We start from the raw sequence: 18,569 nt of genomic DNA, 5'->3' as shown, positions 1-18,569 counted from the left end.
CCATGGCCTTGTCTGCATTTACGCCCAGGTCATACCCCGGCCCTGGCTTGCGCTCCTAACAAAGACGTGGCTGACTGCCTGGCCCTCATTTTGGCTACCATGATGCCTTTTTCTCCTTCCAGTACAATGACGGCTGTCAACTTCGTTTGTTTTAAAAAAGACAATTTGAGCAGGACCACCCTCTCCAATCTGGGTAGCATGGTTAGCCTGTGCAGTAACAACGTAGGCTCAGAGGAGGGCTACAACGAAAATGACTCTGATTCCGAAACATTTTGACTTTGGACTGTAGAAGCTTTTCCTTGATCACCTGTATTAGAAGAAGGGAGAAAAAAAAAAAAAACAACTTGAATTCCAGGTTTATGTTGTGTTCGAGTATTATTATGGGCCTGGGCTTCCAGAAGCCAGTAGAAAAGGAATTAATCAAACCCAGGGAGGGCAGCTAGGCAGTAGGGCAAAGCATTCACACAGATGGGCCCCAGTTTTTATTTGTTTTCATGTTTTCCCTAGATCTAAGATACTTCTCTACCTCTCATTTTAAGTAAGAAGTCAAAAAATGCATTTAATTCTTTTTCGTTTGGCATAATGCAATTGAGAGGGAGCTGTTCTCTATGAAGAATTTTTCTTTTCGTATACTCACTCAGCAGTGAGTTCTCAGAAGTGGATCAATGTGACATTCGTGTCCCCTGGGAGGGGAGGGCAAGGGGGGATAGGTGTCGCCTCAGACCTCTTCTCACTTTGATGTTTACTTCCTCACTAGAAGCCAAAGGTTAATGTGTTCATCTTCAGAAATGATGCCTGTAGTAATCTTTTTAAGGGAGTCCAATGATTCATATCTTCTCTGTAGTAAGCACTTAAATATCCAGAACTTCTTTCCAAGGATTTTATTAAAGTTGCCACATGAAGGGAAAAAGTCACTGGAAATTGAAGTTGCTTTCTTCGCTTAACACAAATATGGCAACGAGAGCGCCTTTTAACAAGCCTAGGACTAATTATCACCTGGCCAATTGAATCCGAATCTAGCTAATAAAGTTTCAGGTGAAAAGTTGTATTGTGCCAGAACTCTGAGACATATGCAAATTTAATATGAGACTACCCTTTATTTATTTATTTGTTAATTCATCCTTAAATCAGGATGCTAACTTCTTAGAACCATCAGAACCCACAGCATTATCAGTAGTAAAGTGTTAAATGAGCTTCTCAGCCAAGGTCATGCCAAGTGAGTGGAAGTGTGACTACAGAAGGAAACAAGGTGCGAAACAGAAGGTAGACATGGGTGATGTGGAAATTAAAGCCAATTGATGGTTGCTTGATGATCAAATCAACATAGTGAATACTGTGTCTGCTCCCTCTGCCAAAGCTTCTAGGTCAAATGGACCCCGTTCTGCACCTGGAATAGCTGTACAAAAAGAAGAATGAGACTCTAAACGTTATGCACATACACACGCACACATATATATATACATATATATATGTCTGTAGTTCATCAACCAGCTATACATGAGGACCAAAATGCTTCAGTCTAAAATGGAAGAATTTAAAATGTTTTCCTTCAAAATGGAAGTGAGAACTGAAGTAGCTTTTCTATGGAGTTAAAATGTAATCTTTTTGTGTAACGGTCTTGTTATATTTCTTACGACACAGATTTCTAGTTGATGGCGTAACATTTGTAACTGATGACGTGTTGACCAAGGCTTATTTTTTTGCCAAACTAGAGAAAATGTTCATATACTTTTGATGTAAATGTGTTTATATTTATTTGAAATGAAACAAATGCCGAGGAAACATCCATTGTTTGTTCTCTGTTTTAATTGCTGTGTGTCTTACTGGGAATAACAAAAAAGCAGAAAAACACACAGGACCCTGGCTGGACTAGCCGGTGGTCCTGGGGCCAAGCCCGGCACTTCTACCGCTGAGGGTTCCAGCTGACCCTCAGGTCCTTCCACGTCGGGTGGAGAGGGGTCAACTCCACCGCTCGGCCCCAGTCTGTGGCCTTGCCAGCTTAGGAGACGTCGCAGCCCTTAGGCTCTTCTGCGAGGTGACAACAGAGGTGTGTGGTGGATCGTACACACAAAGGAGGCCCAAAGAAATGTATGGAAATTATTCTGAACGCACTGAAGATCTCATGTGGTCCCAATAACCTACTGGGAAATGATGTCAGTGTGTGAGCACATGTACCAGGCAAAGAAGTACAAATCACCAGCCCGAGTGCTACTTTACACTTGAGGAAGAAACAGGAGAGAAACATGTTGTCAGGACTCTGACATTTAATCATCAGTTCCATGTTTGCCCTGGAAATTCTCTTTTATAGCGTATGGGAGATATTTTTAAAACCGTGTGCTATCATATCTGGATCAAATACACATGCTGTATTATATTTTTCATCTAACTGTAAAAGACTTTACTCTTACTCTTTGAATATCCCAGTTTAATTAAAAACTCACCTTGGGTTCTTCACAAATGAGAACTTGTTCAAAGGACTTAATCGAATGGTCATAATTTCACTGGAAGTTTTTGACACCACCAACATTGTTTTTTGGATTCTTGGTGTTGTGTTCCCCTCCTTCCTCTGTCTTTTTTGTTTGTTTAGAGAAGATGAATTTTTTTTTAAGTAGATAAATTGCTAATGAGCAATAACAACCTTCTCTTTACCAAAACACTGAAAGTAAGGGAGATCCAACGCTAAAAAAAAAAAAAAAAAAAAAAAAAAAAAAAAGCACGCTATACTGTGGTGTCTTTTTCTAGAAGTGAATGGAAATCTTGCTCCATTGGCTTTCAAAGCAGGAAATGAGAGGCCCACTCTTACTGGTGAAGCAGCCTTCACATTTTTCCCATAGAGTAGCACAAGAACAAGGAGGATTGCAGCAAAGCAGTGCCGGCCATGGGACGTTTCTCTCCATGTAGCTGCATTTTGACTTTACCCCACTGTCTCACAGCTAGAAAGGAGGAGGACAAAGGAACAGAATGAAGTCACACTCGCTGTGATGGTTCACTGCATCAAACCCTTCTCTCTGTCTGTCTGTCCATTCCCCAAGACCACATTTTGTTCTTTAGGAAATGACGTCAAAAACTAGGAGTTCTGTGTGTTTTAAGTACATCTCTTAGAAATAAAACTAGATTTGCAGTGTAGCTCTCTAAGAAAAACAAAAATACATGTTGTGCTTTTAACTGAGTCTTCGTGGTCTAGCGCTTTTCCAGTGTTATTTTTAGTCTGTATTTTAAGCAGAGCCACAGTGATCAAGTTGCCCTGCACTTACCTGTTCGCCGTGTCCGCCTGTCCTTGGGAAATACGTTGCTATCTCCAAATTGCCTAAAACCTGCTATGATTCTACAGTAAAAAGCTCAGGGGATTTCTCTTTATCACTACTAAAAGGGCACCATAGTATGTTTTGGTACTTTAGGCAGTAAACAGCTGCTTCATTTTTTATTTTATTATTAAATTAGAAAAAGAACATCAAATGGATTTGCTGCACTAGTTATTCTCTGTACTGTCAAGCAACTTGGTTTGCTTATCTGTTGCGTTGGTTGAAGAGCTCATCCCTTTTTTTTTTTTTTGTCTTGTAATATGAAGTTAGAGTGCCTTTTTATATCTGTATATTCTGAAAATGTTCTGTGAAATGTTTTGTATTTTTTTCATTTGAGTGTTATCAGAGCAATATAATACCAGTGAGTTTTCATTTCAGCCTTTCTTTGAATGTATAAAGTGTCTTTTTTTCCATTTCCCCTATACCTGCTTTGAAATGAAAATGAAAATGCCGAAGTTTTCTATAGGAATTATGTTTAATTTTGCAGTGCTAAAATGCTTTCTTCTTACAAACCATAGGTCAATGTTGTAGGGGAAAAGCGTTTTAAGATAGTGACAATCTGAGTGTGTGTAAAAATGTAATTCTATGCGTTTCTTATGCAGTGATCTAAAAATTCAATGCAAATATCTTTTGTTTGGTAGTTTTGTCTACATATTTTATGCTTTAGCATGTGCAATATATCTTTGCAAAGCACGATGATACAAACCTGGTGCCAGTGTTCTATTTTGCATAACATATTTGTAACAGCATAAAATACTGTTTGATGCTTTCAGTGGGATTTTGTCTGTAATGTTTTCTTATGTAAATTGGAGTTGAATGACTCTGGTAAATGTCATGACTGTAAAAATGAGGAAAATGACTTTTAGTTCAGTGAATGACTTTGAACCAATCTGAATCTTTTCAAGCACAGTTTAATACTTTTTCAACTACTGAATGCTAATAATGTAATGAAGTACTTAACTGTAATATACTATGGAAATGCATTCAGATGGTTATTTTTACAAATAAAAACGGTACAGATATTGTTGCAGTTTGTGTTTGTCTTTAGTTTTTCCACTTTATGCAATTTTACCAATTATTCTGCGAATTTAAATCTTTGTCTTCACCAAAGGCAAATTGACCCTTAAATTTTGAAAATCAATAATCAAGATAGAAGAAAATGTCCGGATTTGCTATTTCTGTTTGTGACATCACAATTGGGGGTGGGGCCAATCAAATTCATATGTTTTTATATATTATAATCATTTATGCCTCCAGTTTTTTCTGTAAAGGATCTGAGCTGGCCTGCAACAAAGGACACAGGATAAACTAGAAGTAGAAAAACAAGAACAGGGAAAAAGAATATAAATATGGGAACCAGAAAATTTAATACAGAGGCTGTGACTGAACATTTGTCTGCTCCAGCTCCCTAGCAATCATGGTGGGAGGGGAAATGTGACTGTGTAGATCACATGTATCAGAAAGCAGGACATCTAATAGGTCCTTAGAATTGTGAAATCAACCCCACTTCTTTTTGTGGCTGCCACTACTACCCTTCAGCTGCTTTACAACAACACAATGCCCCACCTCTCTGCAATATTCTTAGAAGTAGCTATACAATTTCCTCTGTCTTACCATTCAAAATTTCTCCCATTAATAATAATTTCAGGGACAATCCCTAGAAGCATTAAGGAACAAATTCCCAGTAGCACTATTTCCGGCTGACGAGAAAGACTTTCAGAGTAGGGACCTCCTGAGTTCCTCAAAGCACAGTGTCATAGGATGCTAGCCCCACTCCATCACCATCTTTTTCATGAAATGGAATCACAGAGAAATGATATAATTTGCTCAAATGTGTATAACTGATGATGTGAATGCACAACCTGTGCCTATATGCTTTTTTGTGTGTGACATCCTGGAAATAATGTTTTATGGTTGTTGGGTTTTTTTTTTTTCCTGCTAGAGATGTTCATGGAGGTTTTGCACTTTGCAGTGTCTCACTCCTTATTCAAATAGACAAATGTGGGTGCTTTTCATTCTTGAAGACTATAAAGCTTGAATCATACCACAGGGGGGCACTTTTGGTACTTTAGAGCGAAGTGGCCACATTAGTTATCCACCATCATGTAACAAATTACCCAGAAGCTTAGTGGCTTAAAACAACAAATGTTTATTATCTCACAGTTGCTGAGAGTCAGGAGTCCAGGCATGGTTGTATTGGGTCTTCTGTCTCAGGGCTGTGGGCTGTAATCGTGGTGTTAGCTGGGGGAAGATCCATTTCTAAGCCCACTCATGGTTGTTGGCAGATTCTTCATGGGTTTTTGGTAGATTTGGGTTGTTGGACTGAGGGCTTTAGTTCCTTGATGGCTGTTAGCTGCCTTCACTTCCATGCCAAGTGGGCCGTTCCAGAAAAGGGCAGCTCACAACATGGCAACTTACCTGACGAGAGCTAGCATAGCAGGCTGAGAAAAGCCAGAAAGAGAAAGTGCAAGACAGAAATGACAGCTTTTAAACTGAATATTGAAGTGCCATTCTATCATTTTCCCATATTTTATTTGTAAGAAGGAAGTCACTCGATTTGTTCCATATTCAAGGGGATAGGGTGTGACTACCAGGAGGCAGGAATCACTGGCAACTATTTAGGAAGCAGTTTATCACACTGGATCTATCACAATGTCCTTCCAGACACTGTAGCATCCTCCCAGGATAACTTCTTGCTTGCTTCTTTCTTTGCTAAGGAAATTGTTTACTTTTGGGTTTACTTCCTAAATTCAAGAAAAATATAGGGATCTTCAAATTTCACTTGTGTTCTCGGAAGGAAGGAGAAAGGAGATAATAGCCTCCATGGCAGTAGTTATATTGTTGAACACTGATGTGGGGCCCTGTGTCTCCAAACTGCTTTTCAAAGGATCCTTCTAATTCCATTCAGTAGCATTAGATCCCCATATATCTATCCCTTGCTTAACACACTTAATGTGTTCCAGAATTAGCTTGCAAGGCACAAAGGCATTAAGCTAAAAGGCTATTAACATAAAAATATTGTGGGTAAAAGTGCTATATGAATTGTCTCTAGCAAATTTCATACAAAAGATACATTTGCTGTAAAATACGAAGCAGCAAAGATAATGGCTGTGCCCTTCTTTAATTTTTCAAGCACTCCAGGGGGTGGTTGGAAACGTGAGCATTTGCAACTGGCCCAGTGGCTGGTGGGTGGGAGGGTTTGCTACTAGCATTTACTGTACTAATATTTACTAGGCCAGGGATACCCAATGTCTCACCAAGCCCAGCATAAGACTACCCCACCCTCAGTGCTGCGCTCCCCGACCTCACTGTTCATCTGCCTCCTCGCCTCTTGTTTCAGAATCATTTTTTCATCGATTTATTATCTGTGAAGCCAGCCATATTTTTAAATCTATTTTCACAGGGATTGCCTAAACAGGCTCTAATGTGTATCCCCCAATAAAGAGCTTAAGAAAAAGAATTTCAGAAGCAATGACCAAGAATGGTCCCTGATTGTGTGTTTTGCCAGAAAAGATCACATGCAGGTGAGTGGAAAAGGGAAAAAATACTGCACAGACTTGAGACAAACACTTAATTCTTCTGTTATTAAACACACAAATGCACATATGCAGATATACATTCCTCTCCTTAACCAGGGGAGGATTGTATCTACATCACGGGTGGGGGAACCCAGTTCACAAAGATGAGGCACTTGGCCCACAGTCACATAGCAAGATTTGGCAACAAAGCCTTATTGTCTCACGTGGTTCTCTGGGCACTGGCAGACACAATTTCTAGGTACTGTTTTTTAAATCTTTGTGGCTGCCATCACATAGACCAGTGACAATTTAATAAGTAAGCTTAAATTCTAGAAGAAGTTTATAATTTTCAAAAGTAAAAATGTTGAAGCAGTACTTAGAGTACAAAAAACTTACCCATGTTTATATTCAGTTGAAAGCACACAACAAGTTTGAGAACTTGAACAACTCCTATTTCTTACCATTGGATTTCCTAAGAATTACAAAATCTAAGCTCAGATCTTAATGACAAGAAGTTGCCAACCATATAAAGATCAGAGGAGAGGGAACAGTCAGTGCCAACACCCAAAGGCAGAAATGAGCTTGGCATGTTCCAGGAACAGATATGGGGGCAGCATGGCTGGAGACTTGTAGAGATCAGAGATCAATCTGAGGTCAGACCTTATTAAATTTTATGAGCCAGAAGCAGTAGTTTCTATTTTATTCTGAATGTGATAAAAAATCCACTGGAGATTTTTAAACAGAAAGATGGCTGTGGTCCTATTTCATTTTTAAAAGATCACCCTGGCTGCTGTAGGAAGGTAAGAAAGGAACCCCACTGACTAGTTCAGTGGCCACTGCAGTAGTATAGACAAGTAAACATGGTGGCTTGCATTGGTGTGGCAACAAGGGAAATGGAGAGAATTTGGCCATCTTGGAGTATCCTTGAAAGTAGAGTTGGCTGAACTTGCTGATGGTTTGATGTCAAGTAAATAGAGTTTGGCAGAGAGGCAGGGGCTGAGGTCATATGAAATTCTAGATGACCATGGGAGCTTTCCTTAGGAGTAGTAGAGAGACAAGAGTGCTGAGTCATGGACACACCAACATTTAGAGGTCAGGAAGAGGAGAGGACTTAGCAGCGACCATCAAGAAGGAGTGGCCAGTGAGGAAGGAGGAAACATAAGAGAACAAGGGATCTCTGAAACCTGGGAGAGAATTTTATGGAAAAAGGAGTTTCAGTCATATCTACTGTCTCAATAGCTTCTGGGAGGTCAAATAAGGTATAATAGAGTGACACTGGATTTAGCTTACGCAAAATTTATTAGTGACCTTTGCAAGAGCAGATGTATCAGATTGGTGGGGACAATAATCCAGGGGATAGGATGAGAGGACAGAAAGAAAGCAGAGAAGCTGGAGACAAAAAGAAGAGGCAGCTCTGGAAACTAGAGAGAGTATTTGTTTTTTAAGATAGGAGATACTTTATCATATTGATGCTGAGGGAGAGTCTGCGGGAGAGCAGGAAGACAGTTTGAGAAGCAATGGGACGGTAATTTTGGAAGGAACATTTTAGAGCAAAAAAGGAGGATTGCTGAGTACGGCTTAGTACATCTGAATCTTATGACCATTAAGTTAAATGATCCTCGTCATTCTGGTGGGTTTTTTCATCAGCTGTTTGGGGTAGGCATAGAGTAAGCAAATGGTGGAATTTCAACAGGGATAGAGCTTTGCCAGGTAGGTCCAAGGGGAGCTATGGAACTATGGTGCTTTAAACAGACGTGACCATGTAGATCATGGATTCTAAAATGGGTTGGGTTTTTTGTTTTGTTTTGTTTTTTGTTTTTTTTTTTTTTAAGATTTTGTTTATTTATTCATGAGAAACAGAGAGGCAGAGACACAGGCAGAGGGAGAAGCAGGCTCCCTGCAGGGAACCTGATATGGGACTCGATCTCAGGCCTCAAGGATCATGTCCTGAGCTGAAGGCAGATGCCCAACCGCTGAGCCACCCAGGCGTCCTCAAATTCCTCTTTTTAAAGCCACTAAATTCATGCTAATTGGCTACAGCAGTCCTAGGGAATTGATGGAAACCCCACCCAAGCTGTTGTGAGGGTCCCTTTCATTGCTGAGTGAGGTCCATGGTGCAAAGGGCGCAGTGGCTTGTTTCATCGTTTGTCTGGTTGTTACAAAAGGGAGGTGAGTGTGAAAAAGTGAAATAGTTACTGCACTGAAGGTCTTGGCAAGCTGGAAGAGTTGCTGAGTTGTAGCACCACAGTGGGTGAGCGAAATATGGGGTGCCCAAGGTCAAGCTTGCAGAGGTGGTGCCCCTCTGATGTTGACAAAGTAAAGGAGTGGGTGACTGAAGGAAAAAGCACTGGAGGTGAGGAACTAAAAACTGAGGAGGCTAACATGACAAATGGCTCAAAGTTTAACATAGTATTGGAGCAAAATCGATGAGAAAATTTGACCATTTCCAAGTATCCTTTACTCAGGTGGTTTAAGTAGATGCAGCCTCAGAGCCGATTTATTATCAGACTGAAGTTTGGTTCCAGGATTAGAGTGAAGCTTTTAAAGAAGTAAGAATGATCAAGTACATTTCTGCTCAAACAAACAAAAACCAAGTGAAAACCCCAACCAGACCTTGATTATAATACAATGACAGGTTTTAGGACCATATGGTTTAACCTAAATGTGTTTCTGAGGCACTCCAGAAAACATGACAGATGGTTAAGAGCTGCAGAATGAACAAAAGGAGTGTGTGGGTCAGACAAACATCTTAGGGATAACAATGACAGACTGACTACTTCCCAGTGGGCCTTCCCTGGAAGACAAAAGACTAAAATCATTGGGATCCTGTCTTGCTTTCTTAAGTGAAAGTAAATTTGCCTTAAAATATTCACTTTTCCTGAAAATCTTAATTTTTTAACTAAAAAGATAGAAAGCTAATTTGGGTTTACAGTTCCCTTTTGAATTTCTTTTTTTAGAAGTGATTTCCCCATTTCTAAGTCCATGCCATGCTTCTATTTTACTTGGCTTTTCAGTCTTGAGTTTACCCCTTGCTATTTCATCATTACTTAAAATCTATGAAAATTTTGTTAGAAGAATGTTACCTAATGATTGATTTTCCACTTAACTTCATTCACAAGGGTCTATCCATTAGCATGTAAATTTTGATTCGGCTGCTGGGCCAGTTTCATTTTGGCATCAGTGCTAACAAAGCTGATAAAGGGTTCAGTTGGTACCATCTGGGAGTTGGCTTTGTAATGTCACAGCTGACACTAGAAATTAGATTGAGAAAACTAATTAATTTCCCACAATATATTTTAGATATGGAAAAAGAAAAGCTTTCAGGGTACTAACAATATTTCTAGAGATAAGAACATATTTTTCTAACAATATTTCATAGAGATAAGAAATATTTTCTACTGTATATTAATGATCCATCCTCATTTTTCTTGCTGCCAGCCTCATGATCTGATAGTGACCTGGATCGGGAACAGAAGATGTTCTTATTAAGCTGTTGGTTGTGGCTAGAACACTAAATAAAAATCATCTTATTGAATTAGTCAAGCAATTTTTTCAATTGGAGGGAAGAATAAAAATTGCCTATACTCACTGCATGCTTATTGTGTGCCAGGCACTGTTGTGAGTGCTTTACATGTATCAACCCATTTCATCCTTGCAACGACCCTACAAGGTAGATGTTATTTATTAGTACTTGCCAAAATACACAGTAACCAGTGGCAGATCTGGTATTCAAATCTAGTCAAGTGACTCTAGAGTTCATAATCCTACTGTGCTATCTATTTTGGGAAGAAAACAAACTGCTAATGCCAATTTTTCTTTTCTTAACCTTTTTTTTTTCTCAATACTATGTCTTCTATGACTGGAAATACTCATATGCAACAGAGGGTTGGTAAACTATAGTCCGTGGTCCCAAACCAGCAGCCACTTTTTTTTTCCAGTAGCAGCTTTATTGAAATATAACTGATATACCATAAAATCCACCCTTCTAAGGTATAACATTCAATAGTTTTTAGTGATTTCAAAATGTTACATAACCAGCATCATTATCTAATTCCGGTAAATTTGCACCACCCAAAAAAGAAACCCCATATCCATTAACAGTCATTCCCCATTTCCCTCCTTCTCCTCTTCCCTTGCAACCATTTATCTACTTCCTATCTTTATGAATTTGTCTGTTCTGGACATTCCTTTAAAAATTAAATAATATAGGGGGTCCCAGGGTGGCGCAGCAGTTTAGCACCTGCCTTTGGCCCAGGGCGCGATCCTGGAGACCCGGGATCGAGTCCCACGTCAGGCTCCCTCTGCATGGAGCCTGCTTCTCCCTCTGCCTGTGTCTCTGCCTCTCTCTCTCTCTCTGTGCGACTATCATAAATAAAAAATAAAAATAAAAATAAATTAAAAATGAAATAATACAATATATGGTCTTGTGACTGGTTTCTTAGCATGAAGTTTTCAAGGTTTATCCATGTTTTTGCATGTATCCTTACTTCATTCCTTTTTATAGCCAAATACTACTTGTTATGGATATACTGATGACATTTGAATTGTTTCTGTTTTTGAGCTATATTAATAATGCTGCTATGAACATTTGTATACAGATTTTTGTGTTTCAGTTTTCTTATGTATAGACCCAGAAGTGAAATTTCTGACGTTGCTGGGTAACTCTAGATTTATATTTTGAGGAACTGCCAAAATATTTCACAGCAACTGCGAAACATTCCAATCAGCAATATATGAGAGTTTTGATATCTCCATATCCTTGCCAATACTTCTTATTCCCCATTTACTTTTATTATGGCCATCCTAGTGGATGTGAAGTGTTATCTCACTGTGGTTTGATTTGCATTTCTGGTTCATGACTAAGGATGTTGAGCATTCCTTGTGCTTATTGGTTATTTGTAAATCTTTGGAGAAATGTCTGTTCAATCCTTTGCCCATTTTAAAGTTGTCGTTTTTTTTATTGTTGAGTTGTAAAAGTTCTTTACATATCCTGGATACAAGTCCCTTATCAGATACAGGATTTGCAAATATTTTCTCTCATTCCACTGGTTGGTTTTTTTACTTTTTTTTTTTAAGATTTATTTATTTATTTATGATAGAGAGAGAGAGAGAGAGACAGAGACACAGGAGGAGGGAGAAGCAGGCTCTGTGCCGGGAGCCCAACGTGGGACTCGATCCCAGGACTCCAGGATCACGCCCTGAGCCAAAGGCAGGCACTAAACCACTGAGCCACTCAGGGATCCCCGTTTTTTTCACTTTCTTGATAGTGTCCTTTGAGACACCAAAGTTGTGCTTTTGGTGTCATATCTAAAGAAAACCACAGCCTAATTCAAAGTTTAAAGATCTATTCTTATGTTTTCTTTTAAGGGTTTTATAGGTAAAGAATATAGTCCATTAAGTATCTGACTCTCAGTTTCGGTTCAGGTCCTGATTTCATGGTCTTGAGATGGAGCCCTGCATTGGGCTCTGCTCAGCATGAAGTCTGCTTGAGACTCTCTCTCTCTCCCTCTGCCCCCACCCCACTCACACACACACTCTCTCTCTCTAAAATAAAAAAATCTTTAAAAAAAAAGATTTATTGGTATAGGTCTTACATCTAGAATCTGTAAGTCAATTTGAGGAGTATTGCCAAATTTACTATATTAACTTTTCTGGTCCATGAACATGGAATGTCTTTCCAGTTATTTACGTCTGTCTTTTGGCAATGTTTGGTAGTTTTCACTGCAGATTTTACAATTCTTTTGTTAAATTTATTCTTAAGTATTTTATACCATTTGCTGCTATTGTTAGGGGAATTGTTTTCTTAACTCATTTTCAGATTTTTCATTGCTAATGTATAGAAATACAGTTGATTTCTAAAACTTGATCTTTTATCCTATAACCTTGCTGAACTCATTTATTTAATGGATTCCTTAGGATTTTCTATATATAATATCATGTCATCTGAAAATGGAGATGGTTCACTTCCTCTTTTTCAATCTGGACACTTTTTATTACTTTTTCTTGCCTAATTGCACTGGCTAGAAGCACCAATATAATGTTGAATAGAAGTGGTGAGAGTGGACATCATTATATTGTTCCTGAATTTAGGGGATAAGAATCCAGTCTTCCATTATTTTTTTTCAGTCTTCCATTATTAATTATGATATTAATGGTGGATTTTTCACAGATGCCCCTTATCAATTTGAGGAAGTTTCCTTCTATTTCTAGTTTGTTGAATTTTTTAAATTATGACAGGGGGTTGGATTTTGCCAAATGCTTTTCTACATCTTTTGAGATGACCAACCATGTGGTTTTGTCCTTTGCCCTTTATTCTATTAATATGATATATTACATTGATTTTTTTATGTTGATCAATTTGGATGCCTGGGATAAATCTCACTTGGTAATGGTGTACAATCCTTTTTATATATTGTTGGATTCTGTTTCTCCCTGTCTAATCTTGGCAGGGAGATGTAGGGATCCAAGGCCTCTGGTTTCATTAGTTATTGGGATTTCCCTGATCACATCCCCCATAATGCCTGTAGAATTCCTGATTTTCCCTGGGAAGCCAGAGGGGAAATGTCAAAGAATGCCTAGCTTGAGATCAAAGCCAACTCCAGGCAGGGCAGCCTGGGTGGCTCAGCAGTTTAGCGCTGCCTTCAGCCCAGGGCGTGATCCTGGAGACCCGGGATTGAGTCCCATGTCGGGCTCCCTGTGTGGAGCTTGCTTCTCCCTCTGCCTGTGTCTCTGCCTCTCTCTCTCTCTCTCTCTCATGAATAAATAAATTAAATCTTTAAAAAAAATAAAAGAAAAAAGCCAACTACACACTGTAGGAAATCTGAGGGTGAATCACCACCCATTCCCTTGTATTTCATTTCTCACCTGTGCAACTTCTATTTACAATAGAATGCACAGATAAAAGTTTAACATCTATAATATAATCAAAACTTTTATAAATTGATCATAAAAGCAAGAAAACACAATTTAAAATAGGAAAGGAAAAAAAATAAAATAAAATAAAATAGGAAAGGTAATATAAATCAATAATTCACAAAAAAAGAAGTTAAGTATTTAATAAGTATATATTTTTAAATCTCAATATCACTAGTAATCAGGGAAATCCAAGTTAAAGCAAGTGGTGTATTGTTTTTTACTCAGAATATTGACAAAAATTTTTTTTTAAATAGTGATACCATATAGTGCAAGCCAAAAAACAGAAATTCTCCTACAGTGATAGTGGGTATGGGAATTGCTAGTACAATACTGTATTTTATCAAATCTAAGATGGCAATTGTAAGATTGTCTCCTCCATTTAGGCTGCTATAACAAAAATAGCATAGACTGGGTGGCTTGGACAACAAACCTTTATTTCTCAATTTTAGAGCAGGGAATTGCAAGAAAAGGTGCCATAAAATTAGGTGTCTGGTAATAGCCTGTTTTCTGTTTCATAGACAGCCATCTTCTCTGTATCCTCACATTGTGGAAGAGGTAGGAGAGCTCTCAGGGGTCTCTTTTGACAGCTCCACCCACATGACCTAGTCACCTCCCAAAGGCACCACTTCCTAACACCATCACATTGGGGATTAGGCTGCAACATACGTATTTTGGAGAGATACAAACATTCAGTCTATACAAAAATGTACCATTATTTTCTCAAACAAAGAAAAAACTACCAATTAAACAATAATTCAATACTTTCTTCTCTTTGATTATAAGATGCATCCCAACTTTAGGGACATTAAGTGTGAATGATAAAATATAGGATATGATAATATCCATTAAAATTAGAATTACACATACCCTTTCACCAAGCAATCTTACTTTGGGGAACCAATTCTGTAGAAATAAAATTACAGTTAAGCAAGGGTGATATTTGAAATATTTAAGAGCCAATATTGGCACAGATACCTACCAATCAGAACTAATCAAAATAGATACCACCTAATAGGCCTACCTCTAATATTCTCAGATCTTGAGGAAGAGTATAAATGGAGGCTTTTTACCAGATGTTTAAATACCTAAAAGTGAGGGGAAAAAAACAAGCTAAATAACCAGTAAGTAAAATATGTTCTATCATGATACTTGACAAATATGCCTTCAAGACAATCTAGAAGAACTGGTTCATATGTAAAATTATTGCCCTCCTTGGAGTTCTGAGTCAGACCATAATAGCACAGGGAAGGTAGCCTCCCATCTTCAATCTAGGGCTCATGACTCACTGCAGTTTCTTCCTACCCTAAGCCTGATTCTTCACTGAGAGGAGTCTTGAATACACATATGGACACCCTAGCCTGCATGGCCAAGCTCTGTTTATACACTCAGCCCCTTGGATACACTCAGGCCTATGGGTGTTTGCAGTGGTGGCATAAGTTACCTCAAGAGGATGGACCTAGGAAAATAACCTATGTAAACCTGCTATTAGGATCAAGACTTTTGAGTAGGGAATTTCAGCATTTTGGATATGAAAATAGTCTAATAGAAGGTTATGCAGTCAAATGTTCTACCACTGAGCTATACCCCCAAGTCTAATAGAAGGTTATGGATTACAACTGGGCACATCCCTGTCGGCCCATGAATTCCTTGCCCCATGGGGAGGAACACAACTGAAGGAGGACCAGAGCAATTACCTTCTGGTATGGGGCACAGGTCTAAGGATATTACTGCTGGCTGGTATACTTTCCTGGCAACTGCAAGTTGAATATTAGTCCTTCAGAAAAGCAGTGACATATATGCCAAAATGCTTATTGCATTTTATTTTTAACTAATATCTACATCCAATGTGGGGCTCGAATTTATAACACTGAGATCAAGAGTTTCATGTCCTATCAGCTGAGCCAACCAGGCACTTTGATGATTGCATTTTTTGATAGTGGGAAAGAAAAAAACTGGAGACAATTTGAGTGTCATTTTGTTATATCCCTACTATGGAATAATATAAAGCTATTAAAAATAATAAATATGGTTAAGCAGTATCAGGTATGGTTTAAAAAAAGCAAGTTTCAGTGAAATGTTTATGGTTACAATCCCAACCATCAATGAAAAATCTGTATATATGCTTATAGGTGTCTAACTGCTGCATGATTGTGGACAAAGCTGTGACAGGACTTACCCTACAATATTCAAGGAGGAAGGTGTAAGGGTGTGGTGAAATTGTAGTGGGAAATGGGAAATTGTAAATGGGAGAATGTGCCTGGCATCATCTTAAGTGAAAATATAAAATTGTTTCATATCACAAACATAGATTAGAAATTTAATGTTTATGAATAAAGGCTAGAATGTAACATAGACAAATTAAAACGTTGATTTAATTATGCAACAGAATTATGGGAAACTTTTGTTCTGAATTTAGGTCACGTTTATGTTTATTGTTTTTGCAATAAAACTTCTAAAAAGAAAAGAGGCTAGAATACATAAACGGGAACCTGGGAGGTAAATCAGCCGTTCCGTTTAGTGGTAAGTTAATACCATTCATTAGAATTAGCTCCAAGCTCCATAGTTAGAGAGAAATGAGGAAAACTTGGAGATGCTCCAGTAAAAACCACAGATATATTAAGAATTGAAGAACATATCCTTTTTGGAAGAGTAAAAGGAGCTGAACTTAAATAGTTTAAAGTTTCCATGAACTGTAAAATATGGAGATTTGAGTCAATAATTTCTCACATCCTTCCAGCTCTAACAATTTTTTTTGTTCTTAAGAGTAGATCTGTTAGTCAACAAAGTAGCTGCCAACTGCCTGCAGCAACTGAAGGAGAGAACTAGGTATTTGCATATGCAGGAAATAAACATGATTGGAGGCTGAGTGCGTCATTGATCCTTCCACCAGAAGAATTTCATCCAGAAGAGATTAAGATGTGCTCTTTCTCCTCTGAGCAAGAAAATAAATGGGATTTAGCTGCAGCATGACAAATTCCGGATCATCAAAAATTACTGGAAAAAAATGTCAAGTTAACATAGAAGTGGTTGATACGAGACTGATTGTAAAGGACCTTTACTGGAGACTTTCAAAATTAAGGTTGTCACTCATCATTAAGGGACAATGTCAGAGGGATGTCAGTTGGCAATGTGCTCCATAGTTCAGAACTCTTTCAAGCTGCATCTAAAGCTATCTCCACCAGCTTGTTGTTTCATAGAGATACTCAAAGACATTTCCTCTCTCCTTTGAACAACCCACAGCTATTATATTCAACAGCATCAAAATTCATCCTGTGTCCCCGCACTGAAAAACCAGACGGACATCCTAGGCTTCTCCTTCTCCTTTGCTTATAATTATCCAATGGGTTATGAAGTCCTGTTCCTTCTAAGACTTTTTTTTCCTCTTTTTTTAGAGTAAGCTCCGTACTGGGCGCGGAGGCCAATGTGGAGCTTGAACTCACAACCCTGAGATCAAGACCCTGAGATTTAGAGTCAGATGCTCAACCAACTGAGCCACCCAGGTACCCCTCCTTCTGTGCCTTTTTTTTTTTTTTTTTTATGATAGTCACAGAGAGAGAGAGAGAGAGAGAAGCAGAGACACAAGGAGAGGGAGAAGCAGGCTCCATGCACCGGGAGCCTGACGTGGGATTCGACCCCTGGTCTCCAGGATCGCGCCCTGGACCAAAGGCAGGCGCTAAACCGCTGCACCACCCAGGGATCCCCCTCTTCTGTGCCTTTTAAGAGTCTCATGCTCTACCGACTGAGCTAGCCAGGCGGGCTCTTCTGTGCCTTTTAAATGTCTTTTGAATCAATTTCCTCATTTCCTTATACATTACTCCTGTTTCAGACCCTCATCGTAGGACACCTAGATTACTGCAGTTGGCACCCTGATAATCTCCTTGCCTACAGTCTTATCCTGCTTCAATCTTTTTAAAAAATTGCTGGAAAAATCTGTATGCTTTAAAAGTCAAGCCCTTTGGCCTGCAAAACTCACTCATCTCTTCATCTTCATTTCCCATGCCTTGTACCACTCACCCATGCTAAACTATAGATATTTTGGGAAGGACTGAAGTCCTTCTCCTCACACATATTGCCGGCTCTATATGTGTTAGTCTTCCTCCCTGGAACCACCGTCCCTTTTATGTCTATTGAACTCAACTCTCCAAACCTAGGTCAAATGTCCCTTCTTCTCGGATGTTCCCTAAAGTTTTACCTAAAACAAAAAAAAAAAGGTCAGAAATAATTGTTTCTTCCTCCATGTTTCCAAGGTGCCATGCATATGCCTGTAGCAGTGGTGATTATATCACTTATTGTAATTATTTGATTATATGTGTGATGAAGATGAAGATGAAATATCCTTGTGTCTATGCTCCTCAATCCCCATCTCCTCCCTGTCACAAGCCAAAGGACAGTTGGGGTTGGCCTAATTCTGGATCTGTTCTAAGTGGTTTAAAAACAGGCATGAGGGATCCCTGGGTGGCGCAGCGGTTTGGCGCCTGCCTTTGGCCCAGGGCGCGATCCTGGAGACCCGGGATCGAATCCCACGTCGGGCTCCCGGTGCATGGAGCCTGCTTCTCCCTCTGCCTGTGTCTCTGTGCCTCTCTCTCTCTCTGTGACTATCATAAATAAATAAAAATTTAAAAAAAAAGAACTTAAAAAAAATAAAAACAGGCATGAAAAGAGTTTGGGACTGATGTGGGAAACAATGACAGAAGAGAAATTATTAAATTTCCTTACTACCTACAGCCCATTGACAAGTCCTTGAAATAGGCAGTGACATTCCCCTAGGGATTCAACTGGCTCAATGTTAATACTTTGCTAAGGGCAACGGATAGTCTTAGCCCAACCCCCAGGA

The 18,569-nt window shown here is 39.0% G+C and overlaps 1 protein-coding gene across 14 annotated transcripts in view; it reads left to right on the top strand.

Moving 5' to 3' along the window:
* ANKRD44 (ankyrin repeat domain 44) overlaps positions 1-18,569 on the top strand; it is a 365,215-nt gene that overhangs the window by 314,060 nt on the left and 32,586 nt on the right. For 2 of the 14 annotated variants that reach the window (XR_005385154.1, XR_005385155.1), the window contains exon 28: positions 17,128-17,235. The exons of 6 other annotated variants lie outside the window; for them this stretch is intronic. Coding sequence is in view for 4 of the 8 variants with exons in the window: in XM_038585239.1 (XP_038441167.1) it covers positions 29-276 (248 nt within the window). In the remaining 4 variants the exon portion in view is untranslated. 6 more of the 14 variants (XR_005385152.1, XR_005385153.1, XM_038585241.1 and 3 more) reach the window with 6 other exon arrangements.

Source organism: Canis lupus, chromosome 37, assembly GCF_011100685.1.
Source record: "Canis lupus familiaris isolate Mischka breed German Shepherd chromosome 37, alternate assembly UU_Cfam_GSD_1.0, whole genome shotgun sequence".
In the NCBI taxonomy this organism is placed as follows: domain Eukaryota; kingdom Metazoa; phylum Chordata; class Mammalia; order Carnivora; family Canidae; genus Canis; species Canis lupus.
Note: the sequence above shows the minus strand (reverse complement) of the source record. Positions and strands in the feature narration are given on the sequence as shown.